Genomic DNA, 21,793 nt, shown 5'->3' on the forward strand with positions numbered 1-21,793 from the left:
TCTCCTGCCTCAGCCGTGTCACAGCGCTGACGTCAAAAGGCGGAGAGTGAGTGAGGCGAACGGAGCAGCCTCCACAGATGAGATGAATGGGAATGACATGAAAGTGAGCACTTAGAAAGCCCATAAGAAAACCTCCTCTCTGGGTGTCAAAACAGAAAACTTGACAGAGTTAAATGATTATTGCCTGGAGTGCATTTAGAAAAAAATGCAGTGATTTCCATTGGAATTGCAGGACTGCTGCTGATGCTGCTGCTGCTGCAGTGCACTGAGAATGTGAAAAACAGATTTGACAGGATTACATAATCCAGTCTGTCTAAATCCCTGCATGAGGACTGCTGGTAGGTAGGCTACCTGCTGTCTCTATTCATCCATCTCTCTTTCCACACATCACCACGCATTTGCATGTATTGAATACATGTCTTCTTCAATCTGATGAGATTGCAGCTATTGTGACACTGCAATACAGCCTGCATTGGGGACTTTTTTCCGTTGCATGGCGGCAGGCCTCTGCTGTCAGAGGAAACTGATTTATGTCGGCGATAAAAGGAGAGCAAAGCGGGACTGCAGAGAAGAGCTGGCACCAAGGAGATACCGAGCGTTGCACTGCATGAAATGGCCGCCGTAAAGTCACATAAAGATTAATAATATTCACAATCATGGCTTTGCTCATGGCAGAGAGGAGGGGGTGGGGTGAGGGGGCTACAGTGCAGCCCCCACAGCTGTGAGAGGAAATGCTATAAATAGACCACAGGTACAGAATATAGACAAATTCGACAAAGTAATCTCGTTTTGCGATGATAATTACCCTTGAAAATAAAAAAGTAGAACAAGTGTTACAATTCGGATGTTTCAGGATATAAGAGATTACCCCACTAGCGTCCAAAATGGCACTTGATAGCAGAGCTTATGATTGACTTCCATTAAAAACAGATGAAATGACCTAAGACACGACTTTTCTTACTGAATTTCAAGAGATAGTGGTTTAAAATATCACGTGAGCCTAAAACCCGTGCCATGGTGGACGTTTTTTGTGTGCGTAAAAGCAATTTTACACGATATACGCATGACGCACGGATGCCTGATGGAATTGCACTTATCCAGTGTGTGTAATGGCTGAAATGAATGTAGCACAGATGATGGACATGCCCCATTGGTTGGTGATATTCCAAGCAAGGACCCGACACCCTCACCTGTCCTTTTACGAGGCTGGCCGCAAACTGCCTCATGACCGCCTCCACCGTGTAGGCGCTGGACCATCCGCGGGGGGTCAACAGCTCCATGCAAATGGCCCCGCCGTCCAGCACGTAGCCGTTCTCCAACCGGGGCGTCAGGACCCGCATGAACGGCGGCGAGAAGGGGAAATTGTCGGGGAAGGTGACGTTGAGCAGAATGAACTCGGTGCACGTCTCCTTCATGTCCTGCCACAGCGCCGAGTCCTTGTCCACTTGGTGCAGCTTGACGTTCCAGTCGTACAGGTTGTCCTCCACCAGCTCCACCGTGATGAAGTTGTCCCCTAACCTCCGGATCTCCTGCAGCTCCTTCATCAGCCTCCGCGTCCGGACCTGGGTGCAGTGTTGCCGGTGAGGCGCCAGCGGTGCTATCGAGGAGGCGCTGGTCGCTTTGCTGCCGCCTCCCCCCGTCTGCTGCTTCTCCTTCGCATCCTTGCCCTGCTTATCCTTGCCGTGCTGGTCCAGCTTCCTCGCCTTGATCTCGGGCGTGCTCAGGATGTTGGCTTCGTTGGCGGTCTGACAGTGCTTGTTGGCGTTGTTCTTCTGGTTCCCCTTGGTCCCCTTTAACGAGCCCTGGTGGTGCTTCGGGTCCTCGGTGTCTCGGTCGTGCAGACGGATCAGACCGATCTTCCGCAGTAGGGTGGCCATAATTTTTTTATGGATCTATATCTCTCCGCCGATCCCCCCGCACAGGGGCGATGTTCACCCGTTCGAGTCGCTTCCCTGCTCGCAGAGACGACCTTTCTCGACGGCGATTATTAACCTTGCTGTACCGCAATCCCCCCCTCCGTGCACTGCAGCCTCGGGATGAGCTCAAACCAGTGGGAGCCTTTGCGTCTTTCTCAGTGCAGCATCATCTTGACGCGGCTCGACTGGAAGGAAAACAGCAACAACAAAAAAAGTGTTAGCTTAGATCAATGTTCGCTTACAGGCAGCACCAGAAATAAATGGTCACCAGATTAATGGAAGATGTGTCGGTTCTGCACCGACACCAAGACTGTGACTGCAGTTGTCTACTGATAGGACGATGCGTTACGCAGAAGCACTGAGGTGATCTTACAATACATTGTCGATGGAGGACACCGTGTTATCAAACAATATATGCTACATCAAAGGGCACTAAAGGCGTGTGCTTTATTATACTAGAGGATTCAATAACATAACGATGGAGGAGCTGTCCTTATCACATAAACACCAACGTAGATTCCCGTTTACGCGTCTTCTCCTGCCCACACAGAGCCAGTGCTGCAGCAGGAACCCGACAGCTGCCCGTACCTACCGTGTAGAGGCGTAAAATCCGGAGCGTAAAAATGTCCGTATTACGTCCCGTTATCCCACTGTGTGATTAGATAAATAAAATAGCAGCCACTGCAGCAGAATGTGAAGGCGAAATGGCTCCACCATCCAGGAGAGCTGCAGTGTGGAGGAGGTGGAGGAGGAGAGGAGCCTTTGAATGTGTGTGCAGCTGCCGCAGCTCCGGCTTAAATGCAAGCCCAGGACGAGTCAGCCCCCAGTGAAGCAATTCACTGCCCGTGTGTTAACACCGGGGCAACAGCATCCTGGGCCTTTCGAAATAAAAGCCTCAGAGGAGCGGGATACCAAGCACCAACATGGGTACATTTAGGCGTATTGAGAAGAAAGCCGTATGTGACATGACAGCGTTGATATACTCGACATATTCGGCTTTACAAATAGAATTAGATAGATAGACAGATGGATAGATGGATGGACGGATGAACAAATATATGTATATATATATATATATATATATATATATATATATATATATATATATATATATGGACAGATAAATGGATAGATGGTTCGACAGATAGATAGATTTTACAATTACAATAAGGCCCATAAGAAATCAGCTGAGCTATTTTACATTGTCGTCTTTTCCAATAAAAGCATATATATACATATGACCCCAATACACAGAGAACGAACCTAATTTCGTGATGCAAACGTGATATGTTAAGAGCCGTTCCAAAGCTTTCAAATAAAGACTTACTGTGACAGAAATTGCGTTATTTTCTATTCAATAGCCAGTTAATCCGTAAAGCATCTCTTTAATGCCGGTAGGTATGTTTATTTTGAAGGGATATCATTCACTTCCTTTTGGTTTTATCAGGCTAACTCTACCTAGCTTGACGTCCCTGAAAGCTCAGTGGCCAGTCTGATGCATGAGGAATCTAACCTCAACGTGTGACACAGACACACACATTCACTTTCACATTCAGCGACTTCTGTCAGCTCATGTGTGTCTGAGCCTAAACTGTAGAGAGACAATTAGAAAATGCAGGGAGTTCAGTCCTTTACCCAAATGACTGAATGACTGAATGTGTTGAAGTATTCAAATATCTGAGTTAATACAATCGTAGGTCAATAATAATAATAACAATAAAAATAATAACTGTATTTGTAAAGCACTTATACAAAGTGCTTTACAAAAAAATACATGGCAAAAAGATAAATGAATTATAATAAAAGCTATTCAATTCAGTTCAATTTTAAAGGCCAAATCATTACATAATAAGGTCAAGACCTTACTATTTATAGAGAAACCCAACAGTTCCAACAATGAGCAGCACTTTGGCGACTGTGGAGAAATAAATCTCCCTTATTAACTGGAAGACACCTCTAGCTGAACCAGAAACTTAGATAGTAGTATAAATAGTAGATTGTCTAAAGATTATAGTCCCTAAATATAAAGACGTATAACATTCAGCATGTGATTAAGATGTGCCAACTGAATTTATGGGAATGATTCCATTTCTTCTTGTCCTTATTTTGATTTGATCAACACAGCATGTAGAAAAGTGAATACTGACATAACAATACCATTATGGATACTGAGATAGTTTAATGATAAATAATTAATTGAGCAACACAAAAACTGGCAGCACAATGTGCAATTAAGAGTTAAGTCTAAAAAACACCATTGACACAATCCTCTGAAAACACATGGTTTTTGAATATGGGCTAAACAAATCAAATTTGATTGATTGGTCGAATGGATTATGGTTAGTGTTTCCCCCATGCATGAATGGAATAGGTTATAATACATTTAGTAAATAATTAATACAAAATAATAGTAGGAATTTATGTTACCATTTTTTAAAATTGTCCAGGGACGTCAACTGAAAACTAGCCTGATGAGCTAACTCTGGCTCACTCATCAGTTTTGCTGTTGATTAATGAGCATTGTCCCTGTCAAATAAACACATAAATGACAATAAATGAAATGACTACAGTGCAATGAGGTCTGTGCTATTCAATACAGAGGTTATTAGCAGGATGACATCGCTAACAGGGATTTAGCATGTGCCCAAATTGTATTTGATAACATCCCCCCAGAGGAAAGCACATTTTTCATGTTTACTGTCACACACAGCGATAGTGTTTATATGTGTGTATAGATATTATATGTGTGACACGTGCTGGCTTTAAAAAAACATTTGAATTTTTCCGGTGAGGTGATTTCCATGGTAGAAATCTGTAACTGATGTGGTGCATGTTTGCAAATGAAAAATATACAGTATATTTGTAGTGCTATTTAAATGAACTCTCATTATTGTGATTATTAGATATTATAAGAGAGGCTGTCAAGTCCCCGTTGCATCACTTGATTTATCTTCAACACATTTACAAGATATCCACAGTGAATATAACTGAGGAAAATGGGCTCAGCTCAGTCTACAGTCTTCACAAAGGACCCTCCGCTCAACCAGCAGCACGACACTTTGTTGCGCCGTACGACCACCTCTCATTGGTTGTTACCCAGGCAGCAGAGCAGTACTCGCCGTCGATTGGCTGTTCCGTTGCCGCAAAGCACTTCAGTGTTGTGGCTGTCGTGTTGTCAGCGGCTAACAGCGAATATCGGAGCAGGAGAATTCTTCCCACCGGAGAAATCGCTGTTCGTCCGCACCTTCGTTTGTGAAGCTAAATCAAAATGGCGGAGAAATTTGACAACCTGGAGGAGCACCTGGAGAAATTCATCGAGAATATCCGACAGCTGGGAATCATCGTCAGCGACTTCCAGCCCAGCAGCCAGGCAGGACTCAACCAGAAGCTGTGAGTCATGTTGTTACCGAGCTGCTCGAGGCGGCACCACGCCGCAAAGAAGGCATCTGTTGATTTCTCCCCCTTTTCTCTCCAGAAACTTCGTGATCTCTGGTCTTCAGGACATCGAGAAGTGCCGCCAGCAGCTCCATGAGATCAACGTCCCGCTGGAGGTCTTCGAGTGAGTGTCCCTGGTGTTTCAGTGGCTGGTTCTTTCCGCCTTCATAATCCACGGCGACGTCTTTAGTTCACCATTCTGCTTTTGTATTTAATGGCCGAGTCACGTACATATACACTATGTCGTGTTGAGGCAATACCTTTTAGTTTTTGTATTCGCGACACACTAAACCCCATTCGAAAATCGTATGATTTATATTTTCATCCGCTCCCCCCCCAAATCTGGTAAAGTCCCACGACTCGTTTTGATCAGTTTATTGGTTTGTTGCAGTCAGTTTATTATTCGGCATACACGTATTACAAAAATAACATTTACAGCTGGCATAATTCGTTACCACTTGTTGTTGCTGCTCTTCCTACTGCACTGCATGTCGTTTGCTGAACTGGTTCAGATAAACTCGTTTGTTGTGGAATGTGTCTCGCCCCAATTTACCATATACAAACATCTGTGCTTCAGCTGGGATTATGCCTCTTTGTGTTTGTAGATACATTGACCAAGGTCGAAACCCTCAGCTGTACACCAAGGAATGTCTGGAGAGAGCCTTGGCCAGGAACGAGCAGGTCAAAGGGAAGATTGACACTATGACGGTAAGCGATGATGCCAGGGTCTTACAGTCCCTGCCAATGGCGCTATAAGATTAAACATAACCTTAAGATATTTCCCTTATTTACAGCTCCTAAGCACGTGTAGGAGTTTGTAAGTAGATAGAAAACTTCCATTTCAAGGATCGTCCAAATTCCGCTAAGAGCCATGTCAGGGTTTCCCTTGGGTTTCACACAATCTGGTACCATGGTCATGATAATATTTATGAAAACGAAACAGGTTCTTCTCATATTTCGATTTGAGCTCCTCATGTGTTACGAGTATTTCAAGAAGTCACTCCAGCAGCCTGTAGAAACTTCTGCTGGAAAAACTAGACTAACAAAACAATTTTAAGGCTGATTCTCACTTGCAACACCCACTAGCTGGCAACATAATAGAGTTCCAAACGACCCGTAACGCAACACTGTAAAAGACTGGAGTTAAACTGGTACTCGTTCCAAACGAATATTGGTTAGAATGAATGAATATGTATATGTCTAGGCCTGAAATAGGAGAACTTCCTCACATTTTTTACAGGAGAATATTATCTTGTATCATGGCTATTATGTTATCATCTCTCTCCAAAGCGGTGAAATACTCTTCATGCACTGCACCTTAGTCTGGTCATGATTATTATAGTGTCCTTGCTCATTGATAATAAATGAATTGTCCCAGGACAAAATCGTAGACAAAGTCCTTTTAGCAGCTCTGCTCCACGAAACATTTAATTTATACATCTATCTTATATTCTAACATTTTGTGCAGTTTGGCTCAAGTTAGATTTATCCTAGCCCTTACAGATCAAACCAACAGTTACCTATAACCAGTTAACTATACGCAAGTTAAATTGTTGTCCGAGTAAAAGTGGCAATCGTAAATTAACCTCAGTTGTCTGATTTTCTTTGATAACAGAAATTCAAGAGCCTTCTAATCTCCGAGCTCAGCAAGGTTTTTCCAGAGGATATGTCCAAGTATAAGGCTATACATGGAGAGGATGCCCCCTCCTAGTGACTCCCGCACCGTGACCCCTGACCTTCAACCTGTGACCCTCAAAATGAAAGCCTGGGGGGTGTTTGACCAAGTGGGATCCTCTGTGTGTGTGTGTGTGTGTGCCAGCAGAATATGAAAACGCCCACTTAATTTTTTTTTTATGAATGTTGTGACCCTGAAGGAGAAGCTTTTATTCCCTGACTCAGCCAATCCCTTATCATCTTTTAATTTATATTAAACATCATTTAAAGGAATAGGAACCAATAGCAAGTATATGCGAGATCTAGAGAGGAGAAACATTAAATTTTTGTTCTGTTGCCAGGAGACATTTGTTTTTTTTACGTCTCTGTTGATGCATTGACATTGAGTGTGCAGCAGAATATTCTTACAGCTCCCAACTGTACGGACACAAATGTTACGAGCTGCATGGAACCTGTGTGATTCTGCATCAACAAATTGACTCCATCAGCTGTACATACATTGTATTTATACTCCTCCACTTAAACCTTTTGTAATGCTTCCTCATCATTGTGCAACATGCATTCGTACCACGCACACACTTCATAGCATTTTGTATCAAGCTCAGGTTTCTAAAGGCCATGATAACTGAATGCAAATGTTATTTGATGGTACCTCTGTGCCTGATCACTTGAGATGGTCAGAAATGAGTCCACTCTTTATTTGTGACCCGTTTGTATTATAATGTTTGTTAATAAATGATCCTTGTTGGAATAATATTGTGTTTTGTCTGTTTTGCTATAGTGAAAGTGCGAGTTGAATCAAACGTGTTCCATGCAGGATGGTTGTGTGCTTTAAAATCATAGAATGTATGTATTATAAATTACTTGTACAGTCTCAGCTCTAAACCTGCCTGCATGGGATGGGCTGTGTTCTTGGCCTGTGTTAATTCTTTGGAGCTACTTCAGAATTAGTTCTCCTCAAATAGTTCTTCAAAATACAATAATTTATTATGGTTTGTGTGCAGAGCTTTTTTTTATAAACTGATGCAGACTGAAGTTAGAAAACTAGTGTTTATCCTACCTGGTTTATCTACAATGAATATTTTATAGTCAATGTTTTTCACAAAATTAAACAGAATTTACTTTATAATGGTTCACCTATGTGGTTTATATATATGTTTGGATGATTTACTTAACTGCTGGTATTTTTTCATACATTGCATGTTGGCTGTTTCAAAGGTCTGTAGAGCAATCACTACAATCTTCAGACCCAAGTTCACTGCTTTTCAAAATAAAAGCACTGTTATTCAGCAAACATAATGAATGTTTTACTATTACTTTGAAGACAACTTGTTAAAGAGGAAGTGATTCTATGAGTGTTGCTGCCATGACAGAGATCAGCACCCGTGAATGTTTGTGTCAGTCTGGGGAAATAAAAATAATCAAATTATAAAAATTGAAGTACACATGTATTGGGTTACATGTATGCCATACAAAAATACTGTAATGAAACATCAAAGTATATGAAAATAATTATATTTTCCTATTGTATTTCACCTTATCTAGCTCTGTTGCTCTCACTAGAAGAACAAATTATAAATTTTAACTGTAGAATTAGTTAAAAAATCTCAAGAATCAAGGGCAGGAAACCTGAGCGATCGAAATGTGAGTAAATGTGTCAGTGGACACAAAGAGGTGTCAGTGATGTGTTCAAGGTCATCCAGCCAAAGTGTCGTCTCGCGACCGTCTTGTATTGTAACCATACACTGTCTCTTTGCGTGTGTGTGTCTATAAGATAGGAAAGGTGGCTTGAGAAAGAGAAGGGACTACGTCATCAGGCAGGTCGTGGCCTGCTCCTTCTGGGGCTTATCCATGGCGACACGCCCTCTGACTGGAGGCCCGTCCTCTGGGACAGAAGGAAGGAAATGAGCCCTGTTATTGGTTTGTGATCTGTGCTGCAGGGTAATACAGACAGCCCTCTTCCCTCGCTGTCACTCCTCCCTGAGGATTTCTGAATGCTTGTCTCATTTAGTCAATTGTGGTTTAGTGAGGACTCAGCCTCCACCTTTTAGTGGGGGAGGAATAGAGGAGTCTGTTTCTTATTTTATCCTATAGGATTTAACTGTTTTCTCTGTGACCTTTATAATTTAGTTAATATAATGTATAGATGCAGTCTTAACCCTAAACACAACCTACACATATATCTGTGGCTTCTCACCTCCACCATGGAGGTTATGTTTTCATCGCTGTCCGTCCGTTAGCAAAGAAGAAACTATCACATTTTAGGGCTGATTAAGCAGGAGGATAATAATGAATATTTGTGTTCTATTTGGTGCAGATCAAAATAGAAATCCGGATCTAGTGGATTTAAACGTGGTTTCAAAAGAGGACTGTTGGGTCAGTATAGTTAACATTGCTTTTGTTTAGTGTGATAAAATTTGAATTAAATCCACTGTGAATAAAAAAACATAGTCAAAGGGTGTTGGTGTGGTTGAGGGAATGGGGAGTGGTGTCTAATGAGGAGGGAGATACAGATAGAAGATATTGTACCACGAAGTTAGTGTTGTAAAGCTGCTCTCACAATGTACATTGGGGGTTTTAATGAGTCCAGAGTTTTTCACATTTTAAATTAATTACACAAAACAAAGCAAATCTAATCCAAAAAGGGTCCCAAGGACAATCAGACTTGATCCAATCCAAAATGCAGCTAACCCAAACAGGGAGAGAGAAAGAACACCGACACCTGCCAACAGCACCATGCACCACCAATCATAGAGCAGATGCCAACGAAGCGAAAAACATGTTATTTTTCTCTGTACTTCACAGTTCAAATTGTCCATCATTTAAAAAAATGAGTCAAGATGTGTTGATACATGGTCCGGCGGGTGGATTCTTGGAAACTAAAGCTGCTGTCAGACGTGCACTAAACTCCGGAGATTTCCCTGAAATTTCCTGTATTGCTGCATGTGAAAATGCAAACGTCCAACCCAGTTGCCAGAACCTTTCCTGCCAGCCTTCCTAGTAAAATGTCTGGGTCAGCCCGGGCATGTTGATGACACAACTAACATGCAGACACATAATTGAAAATAATAAAAATATATATATATATCTCAGAATGAAAAAGAGGTGTCATAAACGTAGAAGACACAGATGAAGTTGTCAACTTGGAAAGACGAGATTTAACTGCTTTTGATGACAAGGGCTGACGCAGATGTCCATGTGCTGTAAACAAGATTTCTGAAGTGGACTTCATACGTCATGTCCGGCCTCCTGCCTGCTCTGCCCTGGAAATGGCTTCAATGACAAGTGGATCTGCGTACGTCTAAAGTGTGACGTGTACCTAAAGAGAATGGAAACCTGTGGCGGCATCAGCAGAGTAAACTGCTGTCAGGTGGCAGCACCTAATTCCTTCCTCCTCGGTGCGGATGCAAACAGTCCTGTGTTTCACCTTGAGCTTCTTTATACCAGTGCCGTCAATAGCTTCTCTTTCTCTGCTCTTTATTTCGAGTCTATTTTTACCCTCTGACCCTTCTCCTCTGTGTGCACATGACCAACAGCCTCACTGCGGCAAGTCACAGCGGCGTTAGTCAAGGACACCCTTTCAATCCAATAACAAGCCCATTTGGAGAGAGGAGAAATGAAATGAAATACTGTTTCTATCCAGTTTGGGCGCCGTGACATTTCTTTCACGGGGTGACACTCTGACTGTGTGTGCATGCGTGTGTCGTGACGCTTGACTAACCAGAAAAGGGGAAGATGGAGAGGAAGAGACAATAGTACTGTTAATACGCCTCTGTATGAAGTGCTGAGGTGTGCTGGGTGACTCATCCAAGGTGACTGAGTCTTTCTCTCTCCTCTTTTTCTTCCCTCGATTCAACTCCTCTTCTGCTTTTTGTTAGGCCTGAACAAACTCCCTCTTTTTCAATGGCCGACACGTTTTTCTTCTTCTTCTGTGGTGTCTTTCTCTGCGTTCCCCCTCAGGATGAGCTGCGTGCTGTGTTGGCACAATGTCGGCTCTGTTGATTGTCATGATTCATGTGGAGGTGGACCCTCATTGGCTTGATGGGTGCTTAAGCACAGGAGGGCAGAGTTCATATCATACACTGGGTGGGATAAATGCTGTAATTGTCAGATCCTGTGATATTTCATTTTGTCTGCTGGAGGAGTCCACTCTTCAATTTCATGGTGTAAAATGGGACGCTCAACAAATTGCTTTTCAAAAACAAAGGCATGAGTGCACTGCACCTCTGACTCCACGAGGTATCACATTGTGAAGGAGTGTTTGGTGCAGTATCAGGTGATCTGTTGCCTTCGCAGTCTTTAAATAGTTAATTTGATTCCCTGAAAACATTAATTCAGGACAAAGGAAAGTATCAAATAACAACATGCAGACAAACAACCTCCAAAATGAGCGAGATATCATTCTCATTGAGCTCCTAACATCCTTCAAAGTCCAATTTTTAGTTCTGCATTAAGTTGCAGCTGTATGATGTAGCCGCCCACCCTGTTTCAGATAATAACGCCTTATACTCTAAAAATGTAACTACACCCCCTCAACTGTGATTTGGTCGACTTGTCAGCATCTGTGTCTCTCCGTGGCCAGAGAAGTACAAAACCTTCCTTCTTCCTCAGTATGTTCAATAGTCGCACACATCATATCCTCTGATGTCTTCCCTCGTCTCTGTGTGGCTGTAATTTCAGTTAAGGTAATTCAGTCAGAAAACACTTTGTCGTGATTTAACCATTTATTGCACAAATGGAAATACAGCGCGGATGGCTCCATTCTTTGGATGTTCCCTGGATTAGCCGCGCAGCATGCTGAGGTAAAACAGGGAATGCGTGCAAACCCGCCAGTGGGCGTAAGCAGGCGAGATACATTTTTGTTCAAGATGATGCCGCTTACCGAGACCATGTTTGGACTCAGTGCTAAAAGGTGGAGGCTGGGGTGGTGGAGGCAATTTGCTAGCAGCAGAGCATGAGTGGCAGTGTAGCTGAGCAGGGATCAGTGAGGAGGAGGAGGTTGTATTTGAATGGGCTGCTTGTTGAGAGGATGGGCTGGGATTGGTAGGTGACTTAATAGCACCCATAACTTGAAGCTGACAGCTTAAGACAGCTGAGCACATGACTCCGTGTCCTGCATTAACTAACGCGATGCTTCATATGTTATACAACATTTATTAGCTCCAACACTGATGTCATCCACTTAGCTTCAGTCACCATTGCTTGAAGAACATAGGCATCGCCAAGAAGTGTTATGGTGGTGTAATTGCAAAGCAACACAGACACATCAGCGCACAACTATAACCCCTGACAGGAGTGTAGGGCCACTTGCATAGGCTCTGGGTTGATTCTGTTCAGAAGCACAAACCAGAACGACCCTTTACTGACTCAAGGTTTCTTTTTTTTCTCCAGAGCTTTCTGAAAAGTGGGTCTGGAATTTACTCTTCAAAATGAACACAACACTTTTTACATTTTAACTTGAACTCCTCATTGTTTTAACAAAGTTAAACAGAGATCAATTAGCTTGCAATAACAAATTATGAAATGAAGAGCACCAGGACGTTGCATTATAGGGAGCTGAAGTGAAACCAGTTTCCAGGTTCTGTTTCAGAGATAAGAGAACCTCATTCAAAATGTCATTGATATTTGTAACTAATCAAAATATTTTTTGTGCATACAAAAGTTCTGCGAAGTTAGAAAGCCCACAGTTCATGGCAAAGGGAGCCCCCCCCCCCCCAGAGAAAACACTGCTCCTGAAGCTCTTGAATCAGTCCGTCACCGTACACAACTGGTGTTAACATGTGGGTTGTGTGATCCGATCACAAGTGGACAGCGCTAAGTACAGGTGTGAACTCACTCAGATGGCATAGTGGAGGTGGTCTGGGCCTCATGTGATCATATTCTTTTAGCAGTGTGAACGTGAATTCATCCTGGGCCACATATAAAGGACCTCCTACTCAGCTGACATCCTCTGACACTGTTACTGTTTCACTATGACCTGAACCTGTTTTTACTCTTATCTTTGCCGATACACTGATCTGTTTGTGGCCATAGGCAAAATATCAACACTGACCATGACATCATGACTGATACTCCAGCGCCTCCTGACTCCTCTCTCTCTCATGCCGACACACAGACACACACAAACAGTGACTTCGGACACTTCTGTAAACTGGGTCAAAACAACATAATTTGATCTTAACTAAAAAAAAATAGACATACGTGTTAATTTGCATGTAGAGCGGGGAAGTGAGATGTGATCACAAGGGGTCACAGGAGACACATTAAGTATGCATTTTAATGCCAGGTGAGAACACACATACTTAACACTGGCCACCTGTGATTGGCTCTCTCAGGATCGATGTTAATACCAGATGTGTACGAGGCCTTTTGTCAGTAGTCTACTTCCACATCATCATTCCCCACATTTGTGTAATGCACGCCGAGTGGCTAGTCTTGGTATACACTTCTGTGTTAATATATGTTTCAATGAGGGTGGTATTGTTTTGATAAACAATGTGAAATTATTGTTCATTAAATATTTATGACTTTAATTAACATAATTTCCCATAAGCCTAAGGTGTTTTGTTGGCTGCGTCACAGCTGGATATAAGAAGCGAGTCCATGAGTGTGTTTTAGTATAAAACTAAATAATGTTTTTAGACGAATGAATCCTGCTGTATAAGCCTTTGTTCTCAGTGCCTGTGAACCTTTAGCAGCTTGGCCGAGCTTTAAAGTTTTTTGACTTTATCTTCATACAGATGCATTGGGAGTCTGGGGCCTGGAACGGTGGCTGATATGTATAAAATCCTCCCGCGCCTTTGGGTTGGTGCAGAAAACACAAAGGTGGGGGCGGCTGCCTTTGATGCTATTAGCATAATGTCTTTCTGATGCTAATGCTAAGTGCCTCAGACTGACCGCTGGAGCTCTCGTGGCCCACAACCATGACGTGCTTACATGGCTGCTGATCGCTCTCTGCCACACTCTTGTCTCCGGCATCGTGGCGGCCGGCTGTCTCGCCTCAACTCGGCGACAGTCAGTCAACTTCTCAATGAGGGTCAGGGGGCGGCCCCCCCCCCTTCCTTCTGTCGCCCTGGTCACCATGGAAACACCCCACCCATTCACCGTCATCCACCCTTTCTCTCTCCTCTTTGGACAATGGCCATTGCTGGGTGTGTGTGTCTGTGTGTGTCTGTGTGTGTCTGTGACCAAGTGCTGCATAGTAAATGTTAAAGCAGTGTGTGAGTGTCTGTGTGTGTCAATATATTATAACAATATATTGTTGTAATAGTAATTGACCCTTTCTCATCTGATTTGTGCTCGAGAATCTACAGCACTCCGGGGCTCGCACATGAATTGTAAAACACATCACAGCAGGATCCACACTCCCACACACTGCTTTCTGAGCGTCTATTAACTCCACACACATCCACGCACACGCACACAAATGCGGAGGCACACAGAGTGAGTCAAGTCATATAGTGCTGCTGTGGAGGTGAGCAGGGCCCGATTGTGTTGCAAACAGTAATGACACACACTGCACAAAGGCTAGTGATGAACACGACTATTATACCATCTGGACCTACTCAGGGTTGCCGCTGTCTGCTTGAATGTGTGTGTGCGTGTTTGTGTGTGTGTGTGATGGCCATTAATGGAACGATAAAGACACTAAATGAAAACTCTAAATTAGCTCAACGATGGCTGCCTCACGATGCTCCTCACACCTGCCCCAGCAAAGCACCCTTCAACAGCAGTAATTGAGTAATTGAGCTGAAATATAGAAACACCACAGATACAAGTCGATGCATGAAAAAATATTATTCTCGTGTCTGTTTTGCGGCCTAAGTGCAAGCAAGTGTACTTTCCTCCTCCTGGTTTCATCTGCAGCTGGGCTGCTTTGCTCAGAGTGGGAGGGAACCAGACAGAAAGGAAAGAGAGAGACAAAAGAAAAGGAAAAAGAAAGACAAGAGATAGGGAAGGGGAGGAGAGAGTTGTTAAAATTTAATTTCCCTCTGGTTTAATTATCTGACTGTATAGACGGCCCCTACTCGTTCTCTCATGTCGGTAAATGTTAGAGGTGAAAATGTGGTGTGTGTGTGTGTGTGAGATACTCTCTTCCCCGTGTGTGTTAATGACGTGCACAACAAAGCAGGAGGCGCGGCGGCAGTGCTGAGCAGGGAATAGATGATCCCACTGAAATGTTTAAACCTTGCTCATTACACGGTGAAAAGAGGAAATCGATCATTTTCATCACTGGCTGTCGGCGCGCGGTTACACGAGTCAATGAGCCGTCATATTCACAGTTATGATTTACTGTAAACTGGTGTGTGTGGTGCTGCCTCAGACGTACCAAGTATGATTAGAGCGTATGTTATCCTTCCTCTCTCACCAGTGCATGAGAAAACAACCAGTGGAGATTCTCACATCCTAACAGCCACTGTAATGTCGGTGTTTGCCAGAGGCTGTTTTGGCCCGAGGCTGTGTGTTTTCAGGCTATCAACACAAGCTGGCAAGAGGGGGCTTCTCCTTTGTTATATACAGTATTAGCTGTAGTGGTTCTCTTTGTCTTTTGGATAATATCTTCCTGCTGGCAGCTATTTAAAGGCTACACCTCCCCACCTTTCTTTGTTTCTGCTCCTCTTAGGGGTTTTCAACCTACCTTGTTAGGGCCAGACATTAAGACCCTTTAGTTTAGTTGGAACCAAAACAACAGGTGTGAAAGGCTCCTCGGACCATAGTTCATGACCCAAAGACGTGGTCTTGGTCCTGATTCAACTGAACCATTGTTCTATTCATTTGCAGTGTGCAAACATTCTTTTGGAATATCTTTGGACTTTTGTACCAATTACAGGAAGTAGGCAGAAGGTCGGCAGTTCAATCCCAGTCTTCCCCATCTGAAACGTCATCAACACGCTCGCTCCAGGTGAATTTTTCATGCTGTATTCTCACATAGGGCTTACTTATGCATTTTCCAGATATTTCAGTTCAGAGTTCAGTTCTGAAAGCAGTTTTACATTTTACCGACCAAATGATTTACTGATAAATCAAGAAAAGAGTTGGTGGATTAATCAGTAACAAAAATAATCATTAGTTGCAGTAACCGGGAGATGGGATTTGTTGGCGCTTTTACCAAAGTAAAGGATCAGACCTTCCACTACTGCATGAAAAACAATATCACCAGACACTGATTGTTGTAAAGAGCAAATATGAAATGCTGTATTAAAGCAGTCTCTGAGTATGTAAGAGAACCAGAGGACGTTGGAGGGAAATGCTGCTGATCATTTTAAGATGGCTCTGTGAGATTAATAGGTGGTGTCCCAAGTGGTCGAGGGAAATGTTAATTTGTTTCTTGAATAATTTCCCCCATAGTCAGCTGCTACACACAACCTCTATTGTCCTCAGGGTTTCCCTTTTATCCCTATGGACACACACGCACACACACACACACGCCAAGCTCCATAAAACTCGCAACCACGCCCTTCCTTTGTTTCGCCATTTGGCATCAACTTCTGTTTTCTGATGTGACCCGCGCAGAGGTCATTGCATATATGCCACGCCGGTCGACCCCACCCCCCCCGCTCGCTCCTCACTCTCCACAGCGAACACGCAGCACAACACACTTCACCGTGCACGATTGACCTGGCCACATGCACATCACACAAACTTCCGCCCACGCACATCTGTCTATGTGCCAACCATATATATAGATTAGAGGGCTGCAGGGAAGCAAGAAACACAGAAGTCAAGAGGAGGTGCATGTAGAGCTGACTGGTACCAAACATTATTGTGTCTGCAGAGGATTCAGAAGAGAGGATTCAAGACCAGGATCAGTTTTTACTTTAAGTAACTATTAGCTGGGTTTATTTTAATGAGCAAAGTGTTGGAAATCATTTGAAACAAACTCCAGGTTCAACCACAACTTGCTCCTTAAGAACTCCAGATTAAAATACCAGCTCGAGGCTTTATTCAGTCTGTGCTTTTAAAATAATTATTCATTTTCTCGCCTGAATTGCTTTCTGTGTTAGTTTTACCAGTTTATAGCTTTTGGAATAAGCATTTTGTTGCTGTTCCCCCCAAAAAAGGTAAGAATGATCATTGGCATTATGGTCCATGTTGACCGTATGCTGACTGTCTGCAGGTTACAATCACAGGACAACCTGAATGAAACAGGAACGGATGATGGATCTATAATGTATCATGGACATATGTGTGTGTCTGCAGGGGTCATGTGTTTGTGTGTGTGGGAAGGGGGTGGGTGGGGACAAAATGAGGTTGCCACCCGCATAATGAAGGCAGAAGTCTCTCCCTCACACTCCCTCTCTGTCTCCCATCTGTGTGTGTGTGTGTGTGTGTGTGTGTGTGTGTGTGTGTGTGTGTGTGTGTGTGTGTTTGAATGGGACTGGCCATGTATAATGGACCTTGTAGGCCATATTGTTTCCGGCTCGTGCTGAAGTCCCTGTGGCAGCAGATGTGGTGGTACACAACACATACAAAAGCTCATTAATCACTGTCTTGGGTGTGTGTGTGTGTGTGTGTGTGTGTGTGTGTGTGTGTGTGTGTGTGTGTGTGTGTGTGTGTGTGTGTGTGTGTGTGTTCTTGTCCTGCTAGGTTGCTTTGCATGTATGCATATTTTTGTCGGTTGGCCTTTTAAGTGTGGTGTATGTGTGTGGGTGGGGGCTATATTTTGTGATTTTTTTCTTGTGTGTGCAAATTTGCAAGCGCAGCCACTTGTGTGTTCAGTTTGATCCCACAGCAGGGTGAAGAATTTAGGTGCCCAACTGTGTGTGTGTGTGTGTGTGTGTGTGAGTGTGTTTGGACAAGGTGGTGTCTTCACAGTAGTCTAATTCAAAGTGTAGCTTGGGGGCTATTATGTGACATTAGCACCAGTAGCAGCTACTCTTACGTTTATTTTTTATTCTGCTTGCTGCGTGCGCACACACACACACACACACACACACACACACACACACACACACACACACACACACACACACACGTTGACACAATTCACTTCATCCCCTTTCTCTGGATCCTCCCCACAATTACATGAGTTATTTAATCAGGTCAGAGGCAGTTTGTGTTTTCCCACACACACCTCCTCCTGGTGACTCAAAACCACACTGCCTGAAACCACCTGCTGCCTACATCTGACGTATCACAAAGTAGTAAATGGACAAAACAAGCCCAGTCATCCCTCCTCTCTCTGCCTCTCCCTCTCCCACTCCTTATTTCTGCTCTGACTTGTGTCTTCATCGGTACCGACAGTTTGCGTCCTCACTGGAGGTGGGAGGACGTGACAAGGTTTGCCCACGGCTTGCTTAATGACTTTTGATCAAGATGCTCGGGCAGAATTAATTAAAAGTCTTAATGATTCTGGATGAGGTTCAGCTCACAGGCAGAGAAAAGATTGATGGGTTTCATTTCCAGTTCTGGATGTGGAAAGGTGTGTTCACTCTCTCACTGTGGGAAAGGTATTTTATTGAATAATTTTGTTCAAATCTGATGGTAATTGTTGCCCAAGGCCACGATTTTCCAGACTTATTCAACTGTAAACTTCACAGGCGAGGAAACAGGTTTGGTTTGACCTGAATTCTGGATTTGAGATGTCAAGCTTTAAAGTTTTTACATCTCAAATTACAAAACTTTGTAACTTTGAACTCTAAAGTCACTCCAAACATGTAATATCAGAGTGCCACCCTTTTCTGTTGAGGAAATGTACCTGTCGGTCTATGTTTCTACCCTCACCTATGGTCCTACATGAGTTCTGGGTGGTGACCAAAAAACGAGATTTCAAACAAGTGGCCGACATGTGTTTTCTTTGTTGGGTGGCTGGGCTGAGGGTGAGGAGTTCACACATCTGGAGGGAAGTCAGAGTAGAACCACCGCATCTTCATGTTGAGAGGGGACAGTTGAGGTGGTTTGGGCATCTAGTCAGGATGCGTCCTGGCTGCCTCGGTTGGAGGTTTACTAAACACACCCGACTGGGAGGAGACCCCGGGGTAAACTCAGAACTTGGAGGGACTACATACATCTGGACTGGGAACGCTGGAGATTGTGGCAGGGGCGAGAAACCTCTGTTATACCCAACTTGGGCGGGCTACCTCCATTACTCAAGCCCGGATAAGTGGAAGTTGACGGATGGATGGATGGTAGAACCTCATAGAAGTTAGAGAATACGTTTTTTCAAGTGATAGGGTCAATAATATATTCAAGTAGAAGACAACAAAATGTTGTATCAAAGAACAGTTTTTTGTGTAAAAAAACATCAGACATAATCTTTTAATTCACTTAGTCTAATGTCCTCAAGGCAAAAAACAGAAGATGAGGTTGTTTGTTCAAATGAAATACCAATGTCACATTTTTCAGACAACGGACTTCTTGTGATAATGTGAATAACAACATTCCAAGAAAGAAAGTAAAAAACTGCGTTGGTTGTTTGTCTCAATGAAATACTGTACATTCACAACAAGCATAAAAGTGGTGGGAAGTTCCCAAAACCAAAAAAATGTCCTCAAGACTAATGGAGAAAAATAGGAAATATTATTTTTTTCTTTGCAGTTCATTTGTTAGTACTTTCCAAAATGCATGTGAATACTCATATGACTAGTTAAAGTTCAGGTTAATATCATGGTTATAAGAAAGCACAACTGACTGTCTGTATGGGCAATGATCCCCTGTCAAAGTCAGGCTGTTTGCTGTTGCTATAACAATTTCATGCTATTTCTGTTAGTCATAGTTCACATGGTCACAAGAGCCAGAGTCAGCTTAATGTTAAAGGTCGTAAGGATTGAAACTAATATCTGATGTTGATATCTTCTAAATGAATGTTTCCCCCTTTATTAAAAAAAAAATCTCTTTCCACACAACCTTTGTGTTACAGAATATCTGCATCCAGACGAGGACAGAAAAACAACTACAAGTTCTCAAACAAGCATGCCTTTATAAAGTCTACATCAAAAACCCATCTAATTCCAGAGCAAATTGTGAGGATGCTCAGTAAACTCATTCTCCTGTCGATCAGTACATAGCCGCATGCTCGTTCTGGCACAAAGCAGCAGTGGGCATGTGTGAAGTGAACTGTGACGTCATTGTTTCCCGAAACGCTTCGTTTACACACTGATATGCAAAAAAACTGATTTTTTGAAAACTTGCGCTTTGGAAGGCATCTGTAAATTTCTCTGTTTTAGTGACTTAAAGGGATAGTTCACCGAAAAATGTAAATTCACTAATTATCTACTCACCACTACGCCGATGGAGGGTTTGAGTCCACACAACACTTCTGGAGTTTCGGGGGGGAAACAGCGTTGCAGCTGAATCTAATACAATTCAAGCCAATTGGGACCTCTTCTTCAGACGTAATAAAACAACAGAAAAAACATAACAGGCCTCCATACTGCTCCAGTGTGGTCATCCAAGTGACCACAAGCCCCGACATTCATAATCAACTCGTAACGGCGTCATTTACACCGTGTTTTTACCCTTAATGTCCACTGATAACCTCCTCGAAGGCGTGTTCACGTATCCTCGGGCACATGGAACACCGCACACACTCTCGCCCATATAGGCACATCTGCCCTCACTAAAGTGAATTACCTGAGGTCATCATGAGGTGAGAGATGTCAGTCAGACAGAATTTAAAATGCCTGCACACAACTAGGAAGATGCCAAATCAAGCATGATAAGGTGTGACTGATTTCAGTATTGATGTTAAGTCAAGTGCAAAATGGAAAAAAATAGATTTATCTGATATGAAAATGTTTGATTCAAAATACAAATAGTAATCCCATTAAGAGACTTAAAGCTGAGGAGGCATTCATTGTTATTTAAGTGCCGGTGAGACGTGTCTGAGTTGTTAATAGCAGCTGTATTGACTTCAGTCTGCTGTCGACGTTGCCTCTTGGAAGGCACTGCAGGGTATTTGGTAGGACAACAACCGAGGAGAGCCGAGTCTGGAATCACACCAAGGCAGTTAGAAATGTAGCAGCTTAGGGAGGAAGCGCTGCTGGTACCAACGTGTCACATAACAGTTTCACTTGCAGCGTTCAACAGACCTCAGCGCCCAACACCTAAATCCTGCTGTGTGTTACCTTCACGGCTTCTGTGCTTTGCCCTCCACACCCGCTGTTCACCAAACTCCCAGTGTCCCACTGTGGCTGGAGCTTGTGCCCCGAGTGAAACATCGAATCTTTGATCATCCCTCACACACAGAATTCGGTCAGTCAGTGTATCGCCGCCTGGCTAAGCCTAAGCTTTCGAATTTAGACCCAGTTAACTTGTGCTCAAAGGGCAAGCAGCTTAATGGCTTGTCCTGACTGGCAGAGCATCAGTGGCAACGCTGGCTGCGAGTTACATAACACTGCGTCACGGAGCTGGATGTGGCTCACAGCTGGGAGAGCTCCGTTCTTGGACACACCACATTTTCAGACATAATTCTGCTGTTATGACAGTGCCCGGTCTTCGGACAAGTTAATCTGGGATCAAGACTTGTGCTGTCCTCACGGAGCCTCTCGGAGCATTGTAGTGAATCACTGCTGAACTCGTAAGACCCCCGAGAACCTACAAAGACAGGATCATGAAATATTAACTGCTGTTTCATGTAATTTGGGCTGTTTTCACCTTTCAAGCTCCAAACCAAACACTTTTTTTAGAGAATGCACTCAGTCAGCCTCATGAATAACTTACATTTGTGCAGGTTTGTAGGTTGGAAATGGTTGAAAGGACATCCATTTTTCCTGTTCCCGATATGTATGGGGCTGTGGCTGTGGTCGTGAAAGCTTCTCCTCGAGGCC

General features: G+C 43.4%; 2 protein-coding genes across 3 annotated transcripts in view; one reads left to right on the top strand and one right to left on the bottom strand.

Moving 5' to 3' along the window:
• ube2ql1 (ubiquitin-conjugating enzyme E2Q family-like 1) overlaps nt 1-21,220 on the bottom strand; it is a 32,422-nt gene extending 11,202 nt beyond the window's left edge. Inside the window, exons 1-2 of one of the 2 annotated variants that reach the window (XM_035182773.2) lie at nt 21,092-21,220; nt 1,191-2,101 (exon numbers count right to left, since the gene is read on the bottom strand). In XM_035182773.2, coding sequence (XP_035038664.1) covers nt 1,191-1,877 — 687 coding nt within the window. In that variant the 5' untranslated portion in view covers nt 1,878-2,101; nt 21,092-21,220. Of the gene's footprint in view, nt 1-1,190; nt 2,102-2,508; nt 2,742-21,091 lie in introns of those variants that run through there. The other variant, XM_035182772.2, reaches the window with a different exon arrangement.
• Nucleotides 5,048-7,779, top strand: med10 (mediator complex subunit 10). The gene is made up of 4 exons (XM_035182774.2): nt 5,048-5,306; nt 5,392-5,475; nt 5,957-6,059; nt 6,967-7,779. The coding sequence occupies exons 1-4, from the start codon at nt 5,185-5,187 to the stop codon at nt 7,060-7,062; spliced, it is 405 nt and encodes a 134-aa protein (XP_035038665.1). The 5' UTR covers nt 5,048-5,184; the 3' UTR covers nt 7,063-7,779.
• Nucleotides 21,221-21,793: the final 573 nt, after the last annotated feature.

Source organism: Hippoglossus stenolepis, chromosome 17 (genome assembly GCF_022539355.2).
Source record: "Hippoglossus stenolepis isolate QCI-W04-F060 chromosome 17, HSTE1.2, whole genome shotgun sequence".
In the NCBI taxonomy this organism is placed as follows: Eukaryota; Metazoa; Chordata; class Actinopteri; order Pleuronectiformes; family Pleuronectidae; genus Hippoglossus; species Hippoglossus stenolepis.